The sequence below is a fragment of the Stigmatopora nigra genome, chromosome 17, assembly GCF_051989575.1.
Source record: "Stigmatopora nigra isolate UIUO_SnigA chromosome 17, RoL_Snig_1.1, whole genome shotgun sequence".
Classification (NCBI taxonomy): Eukaryota; Metazoa; Chordata; class Actinopteri; order Syngnathiformes; family Syngnathidae; genus Stigmatopora; species Stigmatopora nigra.
Window position 1 is genome coordinate 9555106 of NC_135524.1, and position 26296 is coordinate 9581401.

At 40.7% G+C, this 26296-nt stretch overlaps 1 protein-coding gene across 1 annotated transcript in view; it reads left to right on the forward strand.

Annotated features, from left to right (window-relative positions):
• Positions 1–26296, forward strand: part of LOC144210339 (poly [ADP-ribose] polymerase tankyrase-1-like) — a 46913-nt gene that overhangs the window by 8299 nt on the left and 12318 nt on the right. Inside the window, exons 4-22 of the mRNA XM_077736960.1 lie at positions 2140–2235; positions 10821–10857; positions 13117–13192; positions 14721–14815; positions 15041–15107; positions 15221–15407; positions 16925–17046; positions 17135–17226; positions 17396–17474; positions 18010–18181; positions 18708–18787; positions 19636–19781; positions 19883–20048; positions 23467–23686; positions 24404–24513; positions 25044–25232; positions 25674–25754; positions 25860–26052; positions 26144–26223. Of these exons, the coding sequence (XP_077593086.1) occupies positions 2140–2235; positions 10821–10857; positions 13117–13192; positions 14721–14815; positions 15041–15107; positions 15221–15407; positions 16925–17046; positions 17135–17226; positions 17396–17474; positions 18010–18181; positions 18708–18787; positions 19636–19781; positions 19883–20048; positions 23467–23686; positions 24404–24513; positions 25044–25232; positions 25674–25754; positions 25860–26052; positions 26144–26223 (2288 nt within the window). The remainder of the gene's footprint in view (positions 1–2139; positions 2236–10820; positions 10858–13116; positions 13193–14720; positions 14816–15040; positions 15108–15220; positions 15408–16924; positions 17047–17134; positions 17227–17395; positions 17475–18009; positions 18182–18707; positions 18788–19635; positions 19782–19882; positions 20049–23466; positions 23687–24403; positions 24514–25043; positions 25233–25673; positions 25755–25859; positions 26053–26143; positions 26224–26296) is intronic.

The following is a 26296-nucleotide window of genomic DNA, read 5'->3' on the forward strand; positions in this document are numbered from 1 at the left end:
GGTCAACTGAGGGAGGCATTGTATTCCTGATATGGCAGGTGACCAACTTTTCAATGCACTTCATGATCACAGGCGTGAGTGCAACAGACCTATTGTCATTCAGGCTGTCAATAGTTGTCTTTTTAGGGACAGGGGTAATGCTGGCAGATTTCAAGCAGGATGGAATGATGGATTGTTGTAAGGAACAATTGAACATTTTTGTGAAAACACCAGCCAGCTGGTCAACACAGGCTTTGAGCACCTTCCCAGGTATCATCTTCGTCGAATAAGAAGCAATAAAGTTGTGTGAATGTCTGGATTTCTTAAAAGTTTCATCCAAATTTCGATCCATCCGAGGAGACATATTGACTTACCAGTGCTTTGTACGCCAACTTCCTAAAGAGTTTAGAACAACTCCGGAAATGATAGGATTTGTTTCAAAACGAAAGACTTGTGGTTTAGTCAGCCTTAATAAGATTATGAAAAAAAATGAAAATGAAAAGTTAAGGTGATAGAGGCTACCTATGCAATCGATTCTGAATTGATTGCCACGCTGACGTCACACAACCATTTGTCATAACTAGGATGATTACCAAATTCTTCCGGTTTTGAATCAAGATGGCTGAAGCTGTAGCAATGTTGTGAATTTCTAAGCATTTAAATTGGAAACTTGGTACTTTTCCGAAATGGTTACTTCAAATGTTTTTTTTAATGTATTTACTCACATGTAGGCTACTTTTGCCGGACACAAAAAATCATGACTGCATTGAAGGCACAGCTTTTATGCGCATAAAATGTTGACATGTACAAAACTACAAGTTGACAACGGCATAACAATGTAATGTCATGACGCAAGGCAATGCAGCCGATACGGTCAAAATGGAGAAAATATATACAGGTAAAAAAGCAAAAAATATTCAATTCAAGAATAAAAGTTGTGCCAATCACTGCTTGCACGGGCGCCACCATCTTACCTCGGGCGCTGCCGTCTTACCTAGTTAAACTTGCTCTGACTCGCCAGACACGGGCTGCTTTCATTTTGAAATAAAACTAAATTACTTTGATTCTTTTTCCGTTTTATTTTTTGTTCGAAAGTAACAACTGTTGCAGTAACACAAATCATCGAAAGAATTACGATATTATTACATTAGAACCGATCTAACCGCGACAACATCTTAAATGGCATTTTGTTTGACACAGTTGGTTCCATGTATTTTTTTTTCAACTCTATAGTTGAATTTAATTCATGCTATGATACTCGTTCACCCAGGAGAATTTCCGTAAAGCATTTCTTTTGGTAAATTATAGCGTTCGTTTCCCACATTACCAGGCTTTCATTAACTGTACCGTGAAGTTGAACTATTGATAGATGGAAAAAAAACAGCAAGTAGGGATTACTGTCCGATGAAAGTTTATAAAATTTGACAGGATTTTTCTCTTTTTTTTCTTATTCCTTTCATTTCATTGAATATCTTGAACACAACCATTCTATTGATGGTTTAATTTTTATTCAACGATCTCAAAATCCTTTTAATCCTGTGCTGTTAACTCCCAAAAGTGTGGCCTTATTTTGCTCCCATTCCTATCTTCTCGCGTTTCCTCACCCATCCTCTCTGACTTGCAGCCCACTCAACCCCTCCTCTACCTTTTTGATGTTGCTTTCTCTCACACACTTCGAGAGCCAGAGCGGGTGCGCTCACTGCCTGCCTGCATGCCCGCCTCGTCAATGCTACCACCTCTATTAGTTGAAACTGTAAGCTTTCTTCCACCTGGCTCATCTTTCGACTCGTTAGTTTCCTTTCTCTGACTGGCCCACTCGAGTGCGATGTGTACTGGAGGTGATCTCGCGGCCGCTTTGTTTTCTCCGTTGCTTAAGTGGCGCCCTGCAGAAGGCTTGCGCTCCCTGCTCCCCCGGTGGCATGTCCAATTCCATCAGCGGCACGGCCGGTGAGACGGGGACACACGGGGGCAGGCGAGGGAGCAACGCTTGCAACAGAGGAGAAAGATGCCAAGAACCAGGGATAATTCATGAGCAACGGGGAGGTCCAGGGAGAGTGGTGCTGGGAGCAGGAGGAGGAATTGGTCAAACAGCTTGTCAGGGAGTTTGCCTGTCAATCCGAGAGCTCAGCTACTGTCTGTGTCTACCTTGTTGTTGCACAGTTCTACTGCAGCACGGAGCTGACCCTAACATCCGCAACACCGACGGAAAGTCTGCCTTGGACCTGGCCGAACCCTCCGCAAAGGCCGTGCTCACAGGTCAGTGCCATTTTGTTCGTTTTGTTAAAATTTGCACACTCTTATCTCTTAATTCACAGTATGGTTTGTTCTGTTTATTGTAGGCTTGTATGGGTTTGATACACCCCTGCCAAAAGTAATTTCCCCAATACAGAGATAAACAATCTTGGGGAGGCTTGTGTATTCATGCTGCTACTCCAAGTTTGCAGACTAGATACAGCAATTGCCAGCGGGATTTGTCTTATGAGCGCATTGAGACAGAGGGGCACCTAGGGTTGGATATACACCACAGTTCCAACCGTCCTATGTTAATCATGCATCGGACTTCAGCACTGTATTGTAAATTGTCTTGTATTTATTTGCACTGACTGTTTATTTCAACTCTTAATACAACTGTATTCATCATTCTAAAACATTGAAAGAAGAGATAGGCATGATAAAAGGGTTCTGAAAAGTTCAAGCTGAAAAGGTTTCAGCTCCCTAAACAGGCTGTTGTAGAAATCTAAACGGGCACAGGATATACATACATACTCTGTGACACTATCCTGAGATGCATGTTTGTTTGTTATTGCTAATCTGGTATTATATGTACTGGGTCTAAAAGTTTACTTAAGTTCACTTATGACTTTGTATGAGCCTACCCAGTTAAGGTGTGTTTGTTAGTAAAGATTCTTTAAAATATAATGAAGTGAGATAAAATGAAGGAATGAACACAATTCCTCTCACAGTTGTCCAATATAATTTTCAAATAATGTATAATTTTACTATATTCAGGAAAGGAACAATTATAACCACACTGTCAATAATCCCTCATCTCATTTTCTGAATCGCTTTATCCTCATTAAGGTTGCGTGGGTGCTGGAGCCTATCCCAGCTGATTCCAGGCCAGAGGCGGGGGACACCCTGATCAGTGGCCAATCGATCGCAGGGCACAAGGAAACAGACAACCATGCACACACACACTAATACCTAGGGCCAATTTAGAGTGTCCAATCAGCCTACCATGGATGTTTTTGGAATGTGAGAGGAAACCGGAGTATCCGGAGGAAACCCACGCAGGCCCGGGAAAAAGATACAAACTCCACACAGGTGGACGTGACATGGATTTAAACCCAGGACCCCAGAGCTGTTAGGCCGACGCGCTAACCAGTCGCTTCACCCGGCCACTGTCATCAATGATGATTTGGGAAAATAATCTAATGGCATTTAAAAAGAAAAAAAAGAATTCTAAGAATTATTCATTCCTTCATTTTCTGAACCACTTTTTCTTCATTAAGACACGGATCAGTGGCCAGTTGATCGCAGGGCACAAGGAAACGGACAACCATGCACACTGAGAATCCCCAATTCCAATTTAACATGAGAATTTATTAAGTATTTTTCAGCGTAATTACCTAATGGATTTCTATTGCACAGGATCTCTAACACACGAGGGGTGCTGGAGGCCATCCCAGCTGACTTTCAGCACGAGGCGGGGACACCCTTAATCAGTGGACAGCCGATCGCGGGGCACGAGGAGACAAACACCCATTCACGGTCACACTCATACCGAGGGCCAATTTAGAGTGTTCTACCGTGTATTTCTTTGGAATGTGGGAGGAAGTACCCAGATAAGCCCGGGGAGAATATACAAACTCCACACAGGTGAACCGGCCTGAATTTGAACCTAGGATCCCAGAACTCTGAGGCCGACGTGCTAACAACTCAGCCGCCTGGTCGCCCCAATTCCAATTTTGCATGATAATTTATTTTGGAGGGAAGTATTTTTCAGCGTAATTACCTAATGGATTTCTATTGAATAGGATCTCTACCAATCCTTTCCAGCCCATCAGGGCCTACAAAGCCTTCTCTGCTGGCCTAAAAAAATATATGAATTATAGACTGATGTTAACAATATAATGTCCATGAATACTATTAAAGAATTCCGAAATACCTGGAAACTTCCTTCCATTACTTTTCCTCTGGTTGTGCTACTTCCAGATTGTGTTTTTATATTTAAGCATTTACGAATCACATTTCAGCTATTACTTGTTGCCAGGATCAAAAATCTACCAGGAGTCCTTTATAATCAGTTCTGTGGGCACTTTCCCATAGAACAGGTGCCGGTCAGACATCTGCTTAGACCAATCAAAAGTCGAGTTGGCGACGCCAAGTCCTTCTAGGTGTATGAAAATGATTGAATAGTGAGAGTGTATTAGCCCGATAAGACTTAAGATTTCCCCTTCAAAGTAACACATTTGTACTCATTGAAACTGTGAATGTGGAGGTGAAAATTTTAAGGCAATTTTTTGGGTGTGGCTTATACGCAAGGCGGCCTATGTGCGAGTAAATACGGCAATACATTAGTCTTCTTATGCCAAATAACTAGCATTTCATAAATAGAGTTGATAATTGTATTTGTGTATTTTTATTTTTAATTTTTAGTTTTTATAACAAGTCTGAAAACATTTAGTATGGTGATCTTACTTAGCGGTTTTTCAATTATTGCGGCCATTTCTCGTCTACGTTAGCCGGGAAATTTGAGGGATTTCTGTGATATTGAAGGTCAACGTGTAAAATGTATGGCCCACCACTGATCCTTTGAATGGGAATTTAAAAAGCATAATTTAAATCTGGAAAATAAGTTACGGCATGTTTTGCCAATGTATGAGATGAACTCAATACACAAACACGTGATCAAATGCCGTTTTTTTTCCATTGGTGGCGGTTTTACAGAGGCATAATGTTATGGGCAAAGTGCAATAAATTAAAAGCATAGATGCAACTAGACCTTAACTGTTGAAAACCTTTCAGCAGTAATCCAAAATCCGCTGTCAGTTCTGAACTCATTTTTTGTGACCCGACTGATAGATGGTACAAAAATAGGTTCAATTTAAATTCTCTCCTCTGTTCACTTCCTCATTTTCTTTTTCTGGGAATTGAGGAAGGCTACATATCAGTTTGGTCTTTCCCATGTCAATGTTAACACTGTCTTACATCATCCATTCCCTTTGTCAGTCTCTGATTAATGTGATAAAGTTTGATCCATGGCAAGGAGGGTTAATGTGACAAAACCCAGACATAAATTCAACATATATAGTGGAAGAGAGGCTGGAACTGAAGTTTTGTTTACTATACATATTCATATTTGGCTTGTGGTGAGATTTCACTGAAATTAAATTCTATGCACATAATTCTGTTTTCACACCTTGCATTCATTCGAGTTTTCTGACTTGCAGTGAGGCAAAGGTTACACCTGAATGTAGTAGCAAGTCGACGACTACCTATAATTTCACAGAAAAGTCGCACCACTCTGGCCAAACTGCAAAAAAAAAAAAAAACCCTGCAATTTGTATTCTGTAAAATTCGTGTGAAATCCAGCACCTGCTGAAAGCCAATGGTGCATAGTTTTTGGGCCAATCAGTGAAACGCTCCGTGACTACCACAGTTACCGTGTTTTGATTAATCTCTCTTGATGAATGCTCAAACGCTTAAACTCTTCGGGCGCCTGCACTTGAGGATCAATATAACATTCTCATTTGTGTTACATGATGCTGATGAAAATTCATATTCTTGCCTACACTGCGTGGATTTGTGATCCAGTTCTGAGGTTACTTCGCCCCATTTTAGAAACACTTCTTCCGCTGACATTGCATAGTTTTCCACATGGGTGCTTGTGTCCTCAACACCCTGTGAGTTAGTGAGAGCAAGCGACCACTTTGCAATAGCCTGACAAAAATTTTATACAGAAAATAATTACAGTACATTTGAAACTAATTATAATAATATATTCAAAAGTCTTGTAAAACATCTGAATACGGAAAAACATTGCAATAAAATAATGCAAACTGATTTAAACTTGAGAGCCGCTGAGATCTGTCATGTCAGAACATTACTCACAAACATCGCCTGTCTCCTCCCATAGCACGTCATCTTCACTGCCTTCCAGAGCATTTGATATGCAACATTTTTAAACCTGTTGATGTTGCTCTTTGGGGAAACTGCATCCCAGTCATAAAGGATCAACTCACAGAAAACTTACCAGAGGCACCTGAATCTTTCCAGTCGGTGTGACTGTGATCACCAGACAGGAGCAACTCCATGTATTTCTCACGCAGATTGTTTTTGAATGGTTTGTTGACCACAACAACACCTGCAGCTGACGTGTCATTCCCTCAGGAATGATCACCAAGTAGCCGTTCGCCGCTCTCACTTTTTTTTTACTGGAACAGACAAGTGTTAAAACAAAATGCATCCAAAATCAGCATGTTCCTGTTTTTTTTCCGAGTACCCCAAGCCGTCCGTCACACAACCTTGAGCTAGTCCACTAAAAGCTCTGTTTCCATCCAACCCTTTTCCTGAGCACGTACAATAATGCCACCTGGCATCGCCTACTTCGGTACTGTCTTATGTTTTAATATCATACGGAGGGAGTTTGGTTCCATCTGTGAGTTATAGGTAAAGTCATAGTCATAGTCCGCAGTCTAGTTTTGAATGCACTGTTGACGCCAACATCTAGCGGCAGGATTTCTTTTGTACATCCGACCGGAATGACAGCGAGCACCGGGCATCATACGGGGTATATTGACATAAGATTTATATATCCCAGCAGTCACTGCACACCAGAAATAGAGTCTGGGGCTGTTTGCCGTAGTTGCCGTTCAATATTAATCCATATATAATATATACATATATATTTATATATATATATATATAGTTCGCAGCCTAGTTTTGACGCCAATCTAGCGGCTGGAGTTCTTTTGTCAATCTAGCGGCTGGAGTTCTTTTGTCAATCTAGCAGCTGGAGTTCTTTTGTTCAATCCAGCCAGAATGACGGCGAGCACAAAATTAGTGTGCTCGCCGTCATACTGGGTGTATTGACAAAAGTACTACACATCCCAGCATGAATCGTGTACAGGGGAAAATGAAGTCGCAGGCTGCTTACCGTAGTTGCAAGACCTGTAGAGGATGGTGTACCCTATCGACTGATTTATTTTGTTTTATTGTGATAAAAATTTTAGTATTGGTCCATGTATTAAGCGCACTGAATTATAGGGCGTCCTGTCTATTGTGGAGAAAATTTAAGACTTTTAAGTGTGCCTTATAGTCATGAAATTACGTTATTTATTAATTTATTTAAATGAATAACAACCATGCAAAAACGTGTTCTTTTTGTGCAGTAGTACAGCACAGTAAGGAAGAAGCTAACATTAGAAGATGAACACATGCATATTAACACATGTAAACAACTTCAAATGATGAATTCAAATAAACTCAGCATTAAATACAACTCAAAAGGAGTAAAAGTCTGCATTTTGTCGTTTAGTACAGAAAGGCTATGCCAAGGGGTTGTCGTTTTTAATGCTTCCGTAATAGCTTCCTTAGTAATTTCAATAGAGTTACGACAATATTGGGATATGCTGACATGGTAAACTCTACAAACACAATTATTATCAAGGCTACTCACGTTTGGCCAGTCAGAGCACATTTCACTACTGATAAAAGGTAAGATGGTGGTGTCCCGAGCGAAGAATGGCAGGCACAAGTGAATTTTTTTACGTTTTACCCAAGATATCTTTATTGTTATTTTTTTTAATCTCATTCATAGACGTCAAAATAAATTTAGTTTAGCGTTTTATCTGTCTTTCACTATTTTGAAATAAAATTGCATTATGGTGTTTTGTCTTTGTAACCTTTCAGTTTCGTGCACATCAAGCCTGATTTGTGCACAGCCGTAGCTTTGATTCAGTCATTATTTTTTTGTAACAAATTCGGCTTATTTGTGAGAAAATACGGTAAATGCATATGTTGATACCGTAATCTCTCAATATTTAAATATAATCTGTTTACATTAAAAGTTTAAATACTTTAACTACTATACTGAATGTCAATAGCTCTTGATAAAAAAAAAAAGTTGAGACCCGTGTAGGACGTTGAAGGTCAAGTGAAAATTATGAAAATGAAGATTTTTAGTACAGGTTACTTTTCAGTACTGCTTTTTCTTTTTTTTTTGTACAAATATGGATTTGCACACCCATCATGACAATTGCCTCATATGATACCTATCACCATGTTTTCGTCACTCACCGGGACCCTTTCTTAAAAACTGTGTGCCATATTGCCGATTTCTCAAAGTAAGACAATATTCTTCATTTTTATTGTCTTCATTGTTGTCCTCTTCTTGAGATTGTAATCAGATTGGGGGGTTTAATGGCTCATGATCACGGCTCTATTGTCATGTCTGAGAAGCCTAGCCAGCTTCACGGCCTTATCTAAGGCTGAGTGATGAACCTCCTTGGGCCTAAATCTCAGGCTGGCCTCCGCCTGGTGCTCGCAAGAGAAAATCTAATTTCCACTCTGCACCCCCGCGGCGTCTGGCCATTTTGTCCACCCACAGAGCTCTATTTTCGGATAAGGCCGACAGCGTCCGGTTAGGCGCGAGCCTATTAAATCCACAGCAGATTTTTTATTTTTGGGCCCAAGTTGAGTGGCGGTCCCGTCTTCCGCTTGTGAGTTCCAACGTGAATTTGGACATTTTTTATGCGCATATTGATTTAGATACCGCGATAGACTGAAGCCATGAAATGGTGAGGATTAAAAATAAACAAATGCAGATAAATTGCAGTCATTGCAGAATATCTGGAATCTTTTTGGTATGGGCATGTTTGCGGCTTGTTTTTTAAACCACTGCTTTTCATTTTAAGAAAACTAATGGCCTGCTTGGGTTGGCCAGTTTTTTGTAATCTGAAGTGTAAAAAAAGTACCTGTAACTACCAAGTTGCACTTAGGTGCAGGAATTGGATGGTATTCAAGTGGCTTCCAAACTGTCATCTCATTTAGTTTATTGATCTCTCTCTGTTTCTGTTCCTTTTTGCACTCATTTATAGTTTTCAATTTCTCCTTCCGCTTTCCTTTTCTCCGCTTCATACAGTTCCGCCCTTGCCTGGCTAACAGCAATTATACTGTGTCAAATCCATGCATGTCAGCTTCCAGATCCCTAATCATCTCTCCTCTCTTTCATCTACAAATCCTTTGTTCCCCTCCAGCCCCTTAACTCCTTCTCCCTTCTCAGTAACCTTGCGCCTCTGCTTTCCACCCTATCCCCCCACTCACGTTTGTCTGCAATGCAACTCATCCCCATTCCCTTATTCTTTAGTTATTTCATCGTTGCCTGTCTTGTCCTTTTAATTTCACTTTTTAGTTCTCTGGTTTGCTTCTACTGGTTAAATATCATCGCTGTTATCGATAAGAAATGAGAAAAGAACTAAAACAATTCAACCAAAGATTCTGCAATGCGCAATTAATTTCCCAGTTTGACCACTACATGTAGTATATTCAGCTTTCATTACAAGAAAAACGGCCTGAACACAGGATTGGAAATTTCGACATACAATAGCATCTTATGCAAAGGCTCTTACTGCTTTTTCCCCTCAAGTGGAATTTATTTTTTAGCTGTTTTTTTAAAAATAATAATGTGTATGTTTGGGTACGCATACACGTACACATATACTGACTTACACTATCGATGGGCTGTTTGCTTTTGTATTCCCTTCAAAATATTCCGAAAATGATGCACACATATGTCCTCACAATAGGATAACGCATGACCACTTGCCAACGAAAAGTAATGTATAGTCCTCATACTAGTGATCGCTATGCCATTCGCGCTGAGTGAAGGGGAAAAAAAACACTGAAAAAAATGCAACGCTCCGCCCAGTGCTCGTAGATATCTGTTATACACGAAAAAGACAGTGCGCTAAAATCATAAAAAGCCTCTCATTTCTTGGCCACCTGGCTTTCTTCTATCTCAAAATTTGTCTCATATCTCGAGATAATTATTTGCTGGGAATTTTACTCTAATCTCCAATTGCTCGTATATTTAGGTGCTGGTATGTCGAAGTACCACTGTATACATGCGTATATGTGTGTGGTGCGTGCGTGCGTGTGTATAGCTAGCAACAATTTCTGTGTAATTGCTTCATATGGATGATCCACTTGTCAACCACAAAGCAAGAACTAATATCCAGTTTAAGCATATGATTTTTTCAGATTCCCATGCAGAATGCACAAACGAGATGGCGTTTATGTTATCACTGTCCGATTATTAGAAAGGTGGATTGTAATTGGCTGTGAGAGAGTGCTCGTTGGAAAAAATAGCTAGGGGGAGGGGTTTGTTTATCTCTGTTGTGCTTCCTAATGATAACTGCCTCCGGAACATATGGGGGGAGTGTATTGAGACAATAGCAGGGAAACGCTGGGTGCGAGAATGATGACAGGGAGTGATTGAGGACTTTTAGCGATAGCAACCGTGAAGCGTTAGCACAGGATGGGCAAACGCACAGATGGATAAAAGCAGAGCGCGTGTCAGTCGGTTATTCCTCATCTAAACAATGAATGTGCTGTGGTTGTTGCCGGCAACACATCGTCAAAGCAACCAGAGCCAGTGGGGTGTGCACTGAGTGGGAATGTGGAAGCATCAGAAAGCAGGGGGGTTTAGAGAGCGCCTTCATCCATAAGATAGACCGATCTCTCCGCATGTGTTTGTGTGTGTTCTTAGCATGTTCTTCACATGCATTAGTATGTTAGCAAGCGGTTGAATGACACCATGATCTTCTGTAACCATCTAGGTGAATACAAGAAGGATGAGCTGCTGGAGGCAGCGAGGTGAGTACCAGATACTCTTTTGTTTTCATTTCTATTCCTCTACCCCGCCTTCATTTCCATCTTCTTCAACTTTACGGCCTCCATGCATGATATTCTCTAATCTCTTTTGGCTTTCCATCCTTACACCAGAGTCCTACTTTTCCCTGCTCTTCTGTTGTTTGGGTCCCCCATCTTGTATCCTCCATTTCTTTTCCTTTTACATAGCATCACTTTTGGCTTCTTTGCTCAATCTTATTGCCTCTTTCCCCACCATTTCCTAATTTTCCTTTTCCTTATTTAGACATTCCATCATTTGTATTTAATATCCTACCCTTTACCTAACCTTACCTTACCTGAAAGCGTGTTGTTTTTTTTACATTGTTTAGGGGGCTAGTTGTTTTCATAATACTAATATTTTTTGGGCTACACTGGGAAAATAACAACTTCGTGAAAAAGTACTCACAGTAAGACAAAAAAAGTAGATGTACAAGAAAAAAATCTGTCAATGTCACAGATGTCTAAACCAATACAGGTATAAAAAGGCTTGTATTATTTTATGGAACAAACCCATCAGAAGGAATACTGTATTTTCTCGGATATAAGCCATATTTGTAAATAAAAAAAGATGACTGATCAATGGTACGACTTATATATATGCACAAGACTTGGTGTTGCTATTCTTTTTCACCAGTAGATCTTGGCAAATTAACATTGACTATTTTTTGTCTGTTTTCTGTTTTGCAGTAAGTAAAACAACCATTATTGGATGAATTAATAACTTCCTTATGATATTGAGCCTAATAATGTGCTTTTATTCATACAGCATCTCAGAAATACCACGTGCAATGATTCTTCTTAAGATTTTCCCTTCAAAGTAACACATTTGTACTCCCTATTCGAACCATGAATATGGAGTTGGAAATTGTGAATCAGAGCTTGTACGCGAGAAATTGTAAAATTTTAAGGGTGTTGCTTATGCGCGGGTTGAGCCAGTATTTTTCTGTTGCAAACTAAGAGAATCACAAAAAAATCGAACTCACGAGTGTTGATGTGACTAAACCTTTTTTTAAAAAAGACATTGGAAAACATTTCAAAACCTATTGAAAAAATAAGTTATCAATAATTCTCATGATATTCAAACTTTGTTTAATTTAAAACTGATATTTCCTGTAGTTTAAATAGATAAGATTACATTTATTTTTAAACAATAAGATAAATATGAAGAGCAATCATCCATTCGTTTCCTACTCCTTCAATTTTTTCAAATGATCAATGACTAATAAAATGTTCTTGAAAAGTAGAGACTAGTTAGCAGGTGACATCTGGCGTGGAATTATTACTACCTTTACCTGGTGTGTCTCCTATCATTAAGTCTTCTTTTGGTTCTTGTCAGTGTGCGTCCTCCTTCTGTTTACTTTTTCACTTAGCTGTTCAACTTTTGTTATTAAAAGAACCTACGTTTTTGCACCAACAATTCTAGCCATCCTTTTTCCTGCATCCTGGGTTCAACTTCGCCGCAGCCGACGACCGAACATGACAATCATTACGTTGTTAAATAAATCAAAATTAACAGCATATGTGATTTTACCTAAAGCATTTGAAGTAAATGATGAATTGGATTAGGTGTCCCATATAAATATAGCTTTTCATGTTGTGGGCATGATGACATTTTTCAAACAAATGTATCATAACAAGAATGAGGGTTGCTAAAAGCTCTCCTTTTAAAAGCAGAATAGTGTTTGGAAACTAAGCAAATTGATGTTATGTGGAGCTTTAGTGTGAGAAAAGAATGAGTGGGCATTTTGAGATAACAAGCAAAAGACAATACGGTAAAGCTAAGTAAGGGCAAGGACAAAAATGATAAGGTTAAAAGAGTGAAGATGGCAACATTCATTTTCTTCCCTGGCAACGCTTCCCTCCCGTTAGCCAATTCTAGAGCAGTAATCACACAAACTAGGATACCATCTCAGAACCATGAATATTATCCCATTTTTCTAAACTTCTCTTTTGAAGCAGAACTCTACTTTTCACTGTCAGTTTTGCACTACGGTACTCGGACACCTGTGTGTGCACACATTGAAGTACACAAATCAGCTCATGTTAGTCTGCAAATGAAAATTTTCTCTGCCCAAGTCGTCGAGGCTCCTTATTCCTCCTGGCCACCCTATACCTCTTCCCATCCAACACACAAACCTAATCATGCTCTCCCGCTGAGGTACAGGCCTAATACCCTACGGTGGCGGATGCTTTCTAATGTGTCTGTGCAATGTACATTCGCAGGAGTGGGAACGAGGAGAAGCTAATGGCTTTGCTTACACCTCTTAATGTAAACTGCCATGCCAGTGACGGCCGCAAGGTAAGAAAAACCTTTGCCACAGTCAAACACAACTATAGTAACACCTTGAGATATGAGCTTAATGCGTTCCGGGACCGAGCTCGTATGTCAATTTATACTCGTATCTCAAATCATTTTTCCCATAGAAATGAACTACAGTGGGCCAAATAAGTATTTTGTCAACCACCAATTGTGCAAGTTATTCTACTTGACGAGATTAGAGAGGCCTATACAGACGCTCCCCTACTTACGAACGAGTTACGTTCCGAGCGATTGTTCATAAGTTGAATTTGTTCTTAAGTTGATTCAGTGCTATATTTTGTATTATAGTTTATGTTTAAGGCCTAATTAAGTATATTGAAGGTTTATATAAGTGCATTTGTATGTTTAAGGCTTGTATAAGTAACCAGCATTGGATTGTACTGAAAAAAACATCTAATAAAATGGAGACAATACATACTGTACTGCATACATACATTAGAGAGAGAGAGAGAGGGAGATTTACTAGAAACTGGCCAAAGGAAGCTATCTATTGACAATTGCACAATTTTCTTCTTGTTTTCATCATAAATGATGCAGTAGCACTGTCATTCAATTGATTTGCAACCTTTGTGCAACATTCAATATTTGGGTCCTGCGTGCTCGATCTTCCTATTTATAAATGGTACTGACGGTCGAACGATTCAAGTTGTATTCCCGTGCAACGCTCACCACTTTTTCACGTGCATTTAGCTTCTTTATTATTGCCACTTTCGTTTTAAATGAAATGGCTTGCCTCTTCCTTGCACCTCCCTCACTAGAAGTCTTTCGCTTTTCACCAACCATATTGAATAATGGATGCACGAGAGATTTAATGATAAAAATGAAAAAGGTTCTTTGCGCACTGGAGATACGTTCACGCATTTCCGCACTGCAACGAACTGGGCAGAGGAAGGTGGATGCTGGGTGAGCTGAGCTCTCACAGCACCAGGCATCAGTATTAGTGGCGGAAAGAAGCTCTATTCGGAAAAAAGGTGCGCAATACAAAATCTAACTTACGAACATTTTTTTGCTCATGTTTTTGTACACAGTGGCCTTGCTCACCGCAGCTCGCAATATATAATTGTGCTGCTTTCCTCAGGATGTAAATATTGGTCAACAAAAATTACAATGCCCACCTAGATCATATTCCGACAAAAAAACCTGAGTTTTTCTCCTATTCCTCCAGTGGGTGCGCAAAACATTTGAACCTTAAATGCTTGCTCAAATTCTTGTAGTTCGTGAAATTTGGGGGAAAATTACATTGTTTGACAACAATTTGCAGCTTGCTCAATCCTTTCTCAATGTCATCTTAAGCATTCATATCTGCAAGTTTACAATTACTTTCATGACGAAAGTCCATTCCTTGTCCCTGCAATCTGGTTCAGGCATAGAGCCATAACTTCCTGACTGGAATTTTGATGTCAAAAAGCCTGACAAAATAACACTTAATCAGGGTTTCTATTTATATCCTTGTATATGTGTAACTCCTTCCTGCTGTTCACCTTACCATTTCTCTGTGTCTCACCAGTCCACTCCGCTCCACCTGGCAGCGGGATACAACAGGGTGAGGATAGTTCAGCTGTTATTGCAGCATGGAGCAGACGTTCATGCCAAGGACAAGGGGTAGGTGCAAGTTCACACAAGTCCAACAAAGCCATGACTTTATCAAATGAGCATTTTATAAAAGCAAATGTAATTGTTCATTGCGTCATCAGCCTCAACATTACTGGCCTGTTAACTTGGTAGACCATACGTGTACACTGACAGCGTAGTGTTTGCACTACGTGCAATGGGTGAAAGAACATGATATTTTATAGAGAAGATATATTATGCTTTTGTGTGTTTCAGTGGTCTGGTGCCGCTCCATAATGCCTGTTCTTATGGCCACTATGAAGTTACAGAGCTACTTCTTAAGGTGAGAGGAAATTGTTTTTGAGTAATCATTGTGAAAATAGAATGAAGATCCCCCATCTCGATTTCGAAGAGCAAAAACTAATACAGGGAGATGACATTGTTATTTCCTGGCAGCACGGTGCCTGTGTAAACGCCATGGACCTGTGGCAGTTCACTCCGCTGCACGAAGCAGCATCCAAAAACCGCATAGAGGTTTGCTCCCTGCTTTTGGGCCACGGAGCTGATCCCACCCTACTCAATTGCCACAGCAAAAGTTCCGTGGACATGGCGCCGACCCCTGAACTCAAGGAGAGACTGTCATGTGAGTCTTCTTAAATTTTGAATTAGACTGCATGTTATGATTTTCTATTCTCATCAAATTAGTGTGCTCGCCGTCATACTGGGTGTATTGACAAAAGAACTATATATCCCAGCAGTCACTGCACAGTACTTTTTCTAGTTTCTTTCTATTTTATCGTGATAAAATCTTAGTATTGGTCCATATATAAAGCGCACTGGATTATAATGCGCCCTGTCTATTTTGGAGAAAATTTAAGACTTCTAAGTGCGCCGATCAATTTTTTGCCAGATTTGTCCCCCGGGCCGCCACTTTGACACATGTGGGTTAGACTATGTTTAGGACTGCGGTGTGTCCAAGCAATTGATTGTTTGGTGTCCAGTCAAATAGTGTATTTTTATAAGGTGTCTTGGTGTTGGTTCAGTGGGTTGGTTGGTTGTCTGATTTGAGTTTGACTTAGAAAGATGTCGGCACGGATTTAGTCAAGATTTTCTGTGGAAGTGCAATATGTGGGTGCCAGGAAGTAGAAAGCAAAGAAAAACATTGGTGGGTTAGACATTGCTGAAGCTGAAAAATGTTTTTTTTGCTATGGGATAAAGTTGTTCTTGCAGCATGGACATGGCCGCGGGCATGTGCTGACGGCTCACTGGCTGACGCCGCGGGTATGGACCACCGGATCGCCGGCGTCAATTAGCCGTCCAGGGATCTGTATTTTCGGATAAGTGCAAAGACGTTAGCCCACCGCCCGGACTTAAATGGTATCTCAACTTCCACCATGGTGTCTCGCCAGCCTCGCTGGCCAAAGTGCTCTATTTTTGGACTAGGCTGATGGCGTGTGCCATAACGTTGCCCAGGGTAAACATTTCTCTCCAAAAATCCCCCTTTGCTTATGCTCTCTGCCGTCCAACTCGCCAATCAAGTTTTATTTTTAAACAAGTGCCACGGCGTAAGGTCGCACGGGGCTAGCATTTCTGATAACAATCCACCCTCACAGGGTCTCTTAGCCGTTCAGAAAGCTCTATTTTCAGATAAAAATGACCGCCCGCTGCTTGCCATTTTTTTCCTCGGTTCCGAGTTGAGTGACAGACCACTAACTTCCGCCATTTTCCTAGTGGTAAGCAGAAGACTGGGGAGTGGCTTTCGCCTACAAGTTTTAGGGTGGACTTTCACATTTGTATACATTTTTTTTCAAAAGAAAATCTGCAATATGGTGAAGCCGCGAAGTGAATAAGGAACACAGTAGATAAAAAATTAGTCGACGCACGCCATCTAATTAGGCAATCTCATTCCCCTCTGTGATTAACACCACCACCGTACGATCGTTTGCAAATTTAACCATGAGGTTCTCAGGGTGCGTGGGTTTACAGTCGTTTGTGTAGAGCCAGTAGAGTAGTGGACTCAGCAACAGCCTTTGTGAGCCGATACTGAGCGTGCGGGTGGATAAGAGGTGGTGACCCAGTTCAATGGATTTAAAGCCGACCCCAACTTTTTTTCCATTTCTACAGACACTGACATTTTCTTCTGTTTATTTGTGCGTGCAGATGAATTCAAGGGCCAATCACTGCTTCAAGCAGCAAGGGAAGCCGACATGGCCAAAGCAAAGAGGAACCTGGCACTGGAAATCATCAACTTTAAACACCCAAACTCGCACGAGACGGCACTGGTAAGAGATGATGCAGCTTATGCGCTGATCTTGACACCACTACTGTGACAATCATATATGTGTTTGTGTTTGGTCGCGGGGGGTTTAGCATTGTGCTGTAGCATCGCCACACCCCAAGAGGAAACAGGTGACAGAGTTGTTGCTGAGAAAGGGAGCTAACGTCAATGAAAAGAATAAAGAGTAAGTTGCGCAAACTCAAGCACAGTAAATTTGGCGGAATACATGACTTTTGGGGCACTTGGAAGATGGTTTAATGAGTGTTGAAAAATGGACAAAATGTCTGAATATGTAATGTTGAGTATAGTTCTCGTTCTGACAGTATTAAAAAAATGTTCCCTTTTTAAAATAGTTTCCTGACACCTCTTCATGTGGCTGCAGAGAGAGCTCATAATGACGTTATAGAGGTTCTACAGAAACATGGCGCCAAGGTATGTTTTCATTCACAAGTCTGTTAATTTCCGTTTTATTCTCTTTGATTGCACATTTTATAGAACTGTGAAATATGCTGTCTATTGAGCACATATTTAACTCATTGGCTGCCATTGTCGCATTATGTCCAAGACAACTTGACTGGGAGGGATGGCATCCACTGTCCATGACACTGAAAGTTGTGCATTCACAGGCCGTCCTTAGTTTCAATGAATTGGAAATCTGTGGTCAATGGTCATCAATGAGTTAAATACAATGAAATTTCAACTTTAATGTGATTGAGGCTCATAACTAGTGTATTTCTGTTTTTATGTATTATTCTTTTGTACAATTTGTTTTGAACATGTGATTTTATCATTTTATGTATTTATATAGTGTGTATTGTTTTTTTTTGTTTGTTTGTTTTTTAACAACCAAAAAGACACTGGCCTCGTGAAGAATTAATCCTGGTTACTGTTGCTCATGCTGCCTCTTTTACAAAGCTGTTTTTAATGTCTTCCAAGAGTAAAACCATTTTTGTTGTCTATTTGGCAGGTGAATGCCCTCGATACTTTGGGTCAGACCGCATTACACCGCGCAGCACTTGCGGGCCATCTGCAGACCTGCCGGCTGTTGCTAGGATACGGGGCAGACGCCTCACTGGTTTCACTGCAGGGCTTTACGGCAGCTCAGATGGGCACGGAGGCTATCCAGCAGATACTCAATGGTATGCTGACGCTGTTGGGCTTATGTTGACACACCACGAATAATTCTGAAGGTCACTCTTGGTATTGGTCTCCTCTCCGAACCCCATAGAATAAAAAGTAATGACTGATTTCTGAACCACATGTCCTCACAAGTGTTGCAGAGGGTGCTGAGGCCACTTTCCATTGTGTAAGGAGGGAATTCTCTTTATTGCACCACAAAACCACATAAAAAATTTTTTTTACAAAAAAACGTACTTGAAAAAAATCCCATCCAAAAGTAGATAATATGAAATGGTAAAAAAAATAGGAAAAACACAAGTTGACAGGTAGATAGACATGCACCTGCTTATGGCGGGTGTGATACTGTTGTGTGCCCATAGCGAGCAATTAAGATGTTGCTCACACTGGTCCCAAGTGTACTTGGGGAGGTTGTCTGTAAATAAATAAATGAAAAATTAGAGGGGAAGATTGCTTTCCATACATATATTTTTCAAAATAATGTGTAGATTCGGTGATGAAACAATTTTCCTCTGTTTATTTTTGTAGAAAATGTTTCAGGCAGAAACTCAGATGTGGACTACAGACTTCTAGAAGCTGCTAAAGCTGGAGACTTGGACACTGTCAAGGTGCTGTTTTTATTTTATTTTTTTACATAATTTCAGATATTGCCATCCCCACGTTCTATTTAGTTATTTAGCATACATTTTGGTCTGTCTAAGGCCAATGTAATGATTTTGGCTGCTTTGCATATTTTTCTCAAAAGTAGATGAGTTCATAGCTTTGAAACTTTTCTTTTCATCATCTATAAAACTCCTAGCAGCAATGGTTACTGGTGTTTGATTGATGCATAAGATTACAAGCACAATTTATAGTTTTTCTTTCAAGATAAAAATCAGTTGTGATTGGGTACAAGGAGATAATTTTCACAACCTCTTCCCGAGTTGATATGTAAATGGTTTGGAAAGAACAGAAACCAAGTAAAGGTTTTGACATTATCTTCTCTAAACAGCAGGGCACTGGGCTTGCCAGGCTGTCAATGTTTTAATTTATGTTTCAATTGTAGTGTAAAACTTTCTGCCTTTTTTAATTTCATGGACATAGTTTTACAGCTTGATAATTTGGCTCTGGAAAAAATGTCTTTGGTGTGCTTCAATTTTTTTTTCTCCAGTTGTACTGTGGGTTTACATTGATGTTAGTTCTGCGGTATTTTTATAGTGATTGGAACAGAAAGGGTTCATTGCTATTGTTCAGATGTCTATTGAGTTCAGGGTTATGATACATACCATCAACATTCTAACGTAGTCTTTTAAAAATTTCTGCAGTCTATATATATTGTACAATAATGCAAAATAATTTTGAGAAATACATAAATTGGAGTAACATCAATCTGAAATTACTCAACTGGAGTATAAAAATAATAATCATAAAATAGTCTTGTACTGATAATGGGCTCCACTTTCATCTCTCCGTACAGTCACTGTGCACAGCTCAAAATGTAAACTGTAGAGATCTGGATGGAAGACATTCCACCCCTCTTCACTTTGCCGCTGGCTACAACAGAGTGCAGGTGGTGGAGTACCTGCTTCACCATGGGGCGGACGTGCACGCCAAGGACAAAGGGTCTGCCACTAAAATAAACTATCACTGTAACAAGCATTACACAGATGAGTTTATTCCTGTGACGTAATGGAAGCTGAACAATGTCTCTCTCCTTTTGGCAGCGGTCTAGTTCCCCTTCATAATGCCTGTTCATACGGTCACTACGAGGTGGCAGAGCTGCTTGTGAGGCACGGTGCCTCGGTCAACGTAGCCGACCTATGGAAGTTCTCACCACTGCACGAAGCTGCTGCCAAGGGCAAATATGAGATCTGCAAATTGCTGCTAAAGGTAGATTGGATAAAAAGCTTACCTCAAGTCATGATTTGGATTAAAATTATATCCGGAATTTTGATTTTAGATTTTTTTGAATTACCTCATCCTTCTTTTCATACAACTTTTATCCTGTTTATTGAGTTCCACTCTTTTTGAATAAGTGGCAAGATACGCGAAATTAAATCAGCCAATCAAATTCTTTATGAAAAGATTCTCAATAGAAAAATTCAATCTAAAAGTGCTAAATTTGTAGTATGTTTTTGTCTGACTCATTTTTATGTGGTCGGTCCATTTCACAATCTGTCAACTCAAATTTGTCATGTGTCCCATTTTATTTTACAAGAGGAGCGTGAGAATGCAGCAGCTTTGAATTCTCTCTACCTCTGCACACTTTTTGCTTTTTTTGTGTGTTTTTTCACAAGTTGTTCCTTAATGTCAAACTTTAACATAAAAAATGTAACCGTATTGTTACGGTCATGGGCAAAGGGCCCCGAAGCAGTCACAAGGAAAGCTGAGATCGTGCCGATTTCTCTTTATTCTAATGTGCCCAGACAGAGCAAAGGCACAAGGAAAGCAGCATAGGCAGGTTGGTGAATGTGACGTGGAGGTCGGGAGCCGTGATGCTCCAACTGGGCAGGAGGGTGACTGGATGAGGACTGTAGCCAGTACATCTGAGATGTATCCCTCCAGCGACTCTCGCTCAGGCATTGAAATGTGGGATAGCTATCCCCTGAGGGGAGAGCCACCTGGCAATTTCCATGGCACAATCACAGGCGTGATATCAGGGAAGCGCCTGTATATGGTCCTTGCTAAAATCCTGCGCAAGTTCGTGGTAACACTCTGGCACTGTGGTCAATTTTTGGGGGGGACAACCTTGGAGGAGACCTCATAACACCTAGTGTGGCAAGCTGGACTCCAGGCTGTTATCTTGGGCCCCAACCAGGCAATGACTAAATTGTGTTCTTTAAGCCATGGAAGGTCCAGACCTATGGGTGTTCCTGTGCAGTCCAAAACACAAATAATGGAACCTCCTGGTGGTTCACAGATAAATGGAGGCGAAATGGAAAAGCCTGTACATCCACGACCCACATCAGTTTGTATAGTGGCCAAATAGATCCATTGAAGATGCAATAACCACTGCCCTCCATGCCGCACTCCGCCACCTTGAGAAAAGAGGGAGCTATGTCAAAAAGCTCTTCCTCGAATACGGCTCATCTTTTAACACAATATTACCAGATATTCTTCTTCTTCCCCAATTTGGCCATCCTGGGGATCCCACCCTCCATTTGGTCCTGCATTAAAGACTTTCTGGTCAACCAACCAGTACATGAAGTTGGGTCGCCACCTCTCATCCAACCGCACTATCAGCCCCTGTAGCTTTGTGCTTTGAGTCCACTAGTTTACTCTCTCTAGACACACCTGGAGACCCATGCACCCTAGAACATCATTGTGAAATAAGCGGATGACAGGTGGTGGGGATGACCACAGAGGGGAATGAGACGGCCTACAGAGACAAGGTCCTTAGAATGGTGCGCTCTCAACAACTTGGCAATGAACATTTCCAAAACCAGGGAACTCATCCTGGAATTACGACTGAACAAGGCGGCTCCGTCCCCCATGTATATCCACAGCGAATCTATGGAGTGAGTGGAGACTTTCAAGCAGAGACTACATTTCCTGAGTACTCGGGAAGGATCAACTCAACACCAACCTGCTATTGAGGACTATTGAGAGCCTGCTGACCTCGCTGTCAATCTGGCACTGAAGATGCACACAGGAAAAGACTGCAGAGGTTGATCAACACACCCCAAAAAGATCAGATTCCTGTTTTCTTTGGACAAAATTTTCGAATTGTGCACATTTCATGTGGGGAAACACTATGCCGTGTCTATTCCAGCTTTGTTTGGATTTTGAATTGTTTTTGAAAATTCCTCCTAAGCACCAATGAGCCCAAGAAAAAAAAAAAAAAAAAAACATGACGAGTGATCGAGAAAGTGATGTTGCTATTAATGGCCATAGCACGCCATTGCGGCATAAATTATTCTACCATGCGTTTTACCAAAAAAGAAGCGAACATTCGGAAAACAGCCACAATATCTTTTTCTGGACTCCAAGCGAGTCATAACTACTATGAATAAAAAAAATCAACCAGCATTATGAAGGATTTACGCTGTAGATAAGTGAAGCTGACATGATGAGAGGACGTCAACACAAGAGTGCGGAATAGGCAGCGGAAAACAATGATAATGATAAACGTGGTCTTCTTTCTGCAGGAAATCTTCAATATGCCACACAGTTTGCACCAACGGGTCCAACCAAGTGACCTGAGTCATTTAATTTGGCAATAGTCTTGACAGTGATACAAAAGCATATTTGTACAAAAAAGGAAACGGTGGTCGCAATGTTCCTTGTCCGCCCAAAGCCTCTCGCAGGATGAAGCGCCTCCTCGTACCCCTACGGCGCCACTGAAGAATCCAGCATTGATCCAATGCCTCTTGAATCTGATGAAAAGGACTTGGATTAAAGCTCCCAATAACATTTGTCTTGAAAAAGATATTTTTCTTGTTTTCTCGCGATCGAACCAGCCGATCATCTCCCTCTATTTTTGCTGTCAGCCTCCAAGCACAATATCACATCTACACAGACAAAATAATTCTTGTGGAATAAACTTTTTACTAGATTTCCAGTCTCCCACTCTCACTTGCACAGTAGCTTTAGTTTAATTCATCTAATACACCTGAAACCTTTGATATGATTATCTTAAAATTCATGTAATTATTCTTCCATTTCGTTCCCATCAATATACAGAAGACTTTGTTTTAAACGATTCATCGCCCAGGCCTATTTTATATGGTCTTGCAAGCTCTCCAATAAATATCCACCGAATAACCTAATGTTAGCATTCAGCTACTGTGTTTTTGCAGTTTACATAAGTATTTCCACTTTCACAATGACATTTTTACAGAGGCATCAGCTGCCTCATTTACCCTACGTTCCACGGTACATGCATTCACACTAGTTAATCCGCTTGACTGTGGATATTCTCTCGTGGCATTAAGCAGTAAGTTTTCTTTTCTGTTTCTTTGTTGAATTTTTTAATGGTCTTTTTCTGTCCAAGTTGTGGTCAGAATAAAACTGCTGCTTTCACTTGAAATACCAAGACTTCGTTATTGTTATTTCTGAGGACTGACATCTTTTAAAATTTGTCTCATATATTACCTAAATGGAGAATTATTAGTTTTGAGTGCTAAATTGGCATAAAAATAACCACTCCAGGAGGAGTAAAATAATGCAAAAATATCCATGCAGGGAAAAAATATCATCATACTAACATTCTACTAAACTTTTTCACACCAGATGATTTAAATGTCTTCTCTTTCAGATAATAGTTATCCTCAATCAATCTCATTTAGAATTTTCATTCAATCCGCAGCACGGGGCAGATCCCAGTAAAAAGAACAGAGATGGAAACACTCCCCTAGACCTCGTTAAGGACAGTGACACGGATATCCAGGACCTTCTGAGAGGAGATGCGGCCTTGCTGGATGCAGCCAAGAAGGGATGCCTGGCCAGAGTGCAAAAGTTGTGCAGTCCAGACAACATCAACTGCCGGGACACGCAAGGACGGAACTCTACCCCTCTACACCTTGCAGGTAACAAGTCACTTAACCCTAGGACTGATTTAATTAGTTGGCTGCTATTGATGGATGGCGCAAGACACCCACCATTTTAAGTGCGAGAGGTTGGCAGCAAATGCTCGTTGTCGTCTTTCGTTGTCAAAAGGGATTGGACACTCTCTGAGTGGTGCTGAAAGAAGAGCATTTACCGTCAGTGCTCACATTTTAAATGAATTAGGCGTTTATTGATTTCTAAGGCAGGCAATGAGTTAAAAGATAAGTTTTTAGAGTCTTTCTTATTATTATACATTTTAATTTTATAGATTAGTTTTTTTTATTAGTGTTATACATTAATCCTTTTATCCATCAAGTGTCAGAAAACCATTGGTTCCATTCCAATGATCTTGAAAATAATTCCATATTTAGCAAATCCAAAAGTTTACAGACTCAGAGTGTAAACGGTTTTAATTTCTTCTTTTTCCCAAAGACAATCCCCAAGGCTACATGGCAAAGTTTCTGCTGCTAAAATGTATTTATTAATTTTCCAACATGGAGGCAATGAAACAAGCATTGATTGTAGTACATATTGTTGAGTGATAGCTTCGTTTTTTCCATCAGTTACTGTCAATCTTCGCTCTGTGGTTGACTTTTTCCAATTGTCCCCACCACCACCACCTTGTATGACCTGAATTGATGTGTCTGCTTAAAATTTCTGCTCTTAACTCACTTTCTTACTCTCACTGTGGCATTTAGCTGGCTACAACAATCTGGAGGTAGCTGAGTATCTGTTGGAGCATGGAGCTGACGTAAACGCACAAGACAAAGGAGGTTTGATACCTCTGCACAACGCTGCTTCATACGGGGTAAGGTACAATGTCTTATGCCTACGGATGAATAAAAAAATCAAAGAGAGAAACCATCTTTTCTTCCTGGGTATCTCGACAACATCGGTCTGATAAAAGACTGATATTGGAGATCCATGCATTCCAGAAAAGAGAAATAAACGGTTTCTTTATAATCTTTTAATGCTCCTAAAGGGAGGCTATATTTTTCAGAAGGCATTAAGGCACAAAGTGGGGACATTGCACAAAAGTGGCGTGGAGCGTGGCATGTTGAAGGAGGACCCAAATAGTAATAACAAGGACTTAGAATCTCAAATAACAAAGTCAAACCTGACATGAAAGAACTTGACATGGAAACGTGGTACAAACAACGGAAAAGATCCGGCAATGACTAAGAAACGCATGGGGTTTATGGTGTTGCTTGATGCTACATTGACCGGACTAAAATGGACCCCAAAAATGTGCAGGGTCTGAATCCAATGCATGACTGAACTGAACTAATCTTGATGCATCCTTCTGTCTTTTTTATTCGTGTCTATCATTGCATCCAGCATGTGGACATAGCTGCCCTTCTCATCAAGTACAACACATCCGTTAATGCCACAGACAAATGGGCATTTACCCCGCTTCATGAGGCCGCGCAGAAGGGACGAACGCAGCTTTGCGCTCTGCTTTTGGCCCATGGAGCTGATCCCACTATGAAGAACCAGGAGGGACAAACGCCGTTGGACTTGGCAACAGTATGAAACTTTTAAAGTCCCTTATTGTCTCTTGCATACCTGTCCACCTTAGCTAAATGCTCCCCTAATTAATTTCAATTCCCTTTATTGAGCGATTAAAAACCGTACAAATGCAACGCAGCACATATTTCTCACACACACACACAGCACACGTGAGAGTTTTGTCCGGCGACACGATTTGTCCGGCGACGAAATGTCCGGCGGCGAAGCGTCCGTTCGACAAAACGTCCAGGGACGAAGTGTCCTTTGACCAATTGTCCGTCGACGAAACGTCTGGTCACGGTGTAACAAATTAGAGAATTTACATATAAAGTACACTTACTTACGAAATTTTCAAATTATGAAAAACGTCCAAGGACAAATTAGTTTTGTAAGTAGAGGTACGACTCTAGTTCAAAAAATCATCATACTGTTCTTTTCCATCGACTTTGTCTGTAACAGGCGGATGATATTCGAGCATTGCTGATAGATGCTATGCCACCAGACGCCTTGCCCAGCTGCCTGAAACCACAGGCCACAGTGGTTAGTGTTACCTTTGCATCATCGGGGATTATCGCGTTTCAATCCCAAAGCAAAAACATATATTTTGCGTTCCATGTCCCCAAGTCTTGTAATTTCCATCTCCAGGTGAGTGCCAGTGTGGTTACAGGAGGTGCCACGGCAGGTGTGGTCATTTCTCCCTCGCCATCACCTTCGTCTTGCCTGTCTGCCGCCAGCAGTATTGATAATCTGGCTACACCACTCAGCGACATTGTTGTCGGTGGTGCCAGTGGGACAGCAGATGGGAGCGCATCTGGGTCAGAAAGAAAGGAAGGGGAGAGTATGTACTCGTTAAAAAAATAACACATCTTCAGGTTTGGCATTCTCAAATGTGGTTGTCTTATTGCTCCCTCATTTGCCCTTTTTTCCAGCTCTACTGGATATGACCATTAACCAATTTTTAAAGAGTCTTGGACTTGAACACCTCCGAGACATTTTTCAAAGAGAACAGGTAGACAACTACTTTGTTTCATATGCTTTTGAAATGTATAAATACTTTTTTATGGCTGGCTGAAATATGAAAA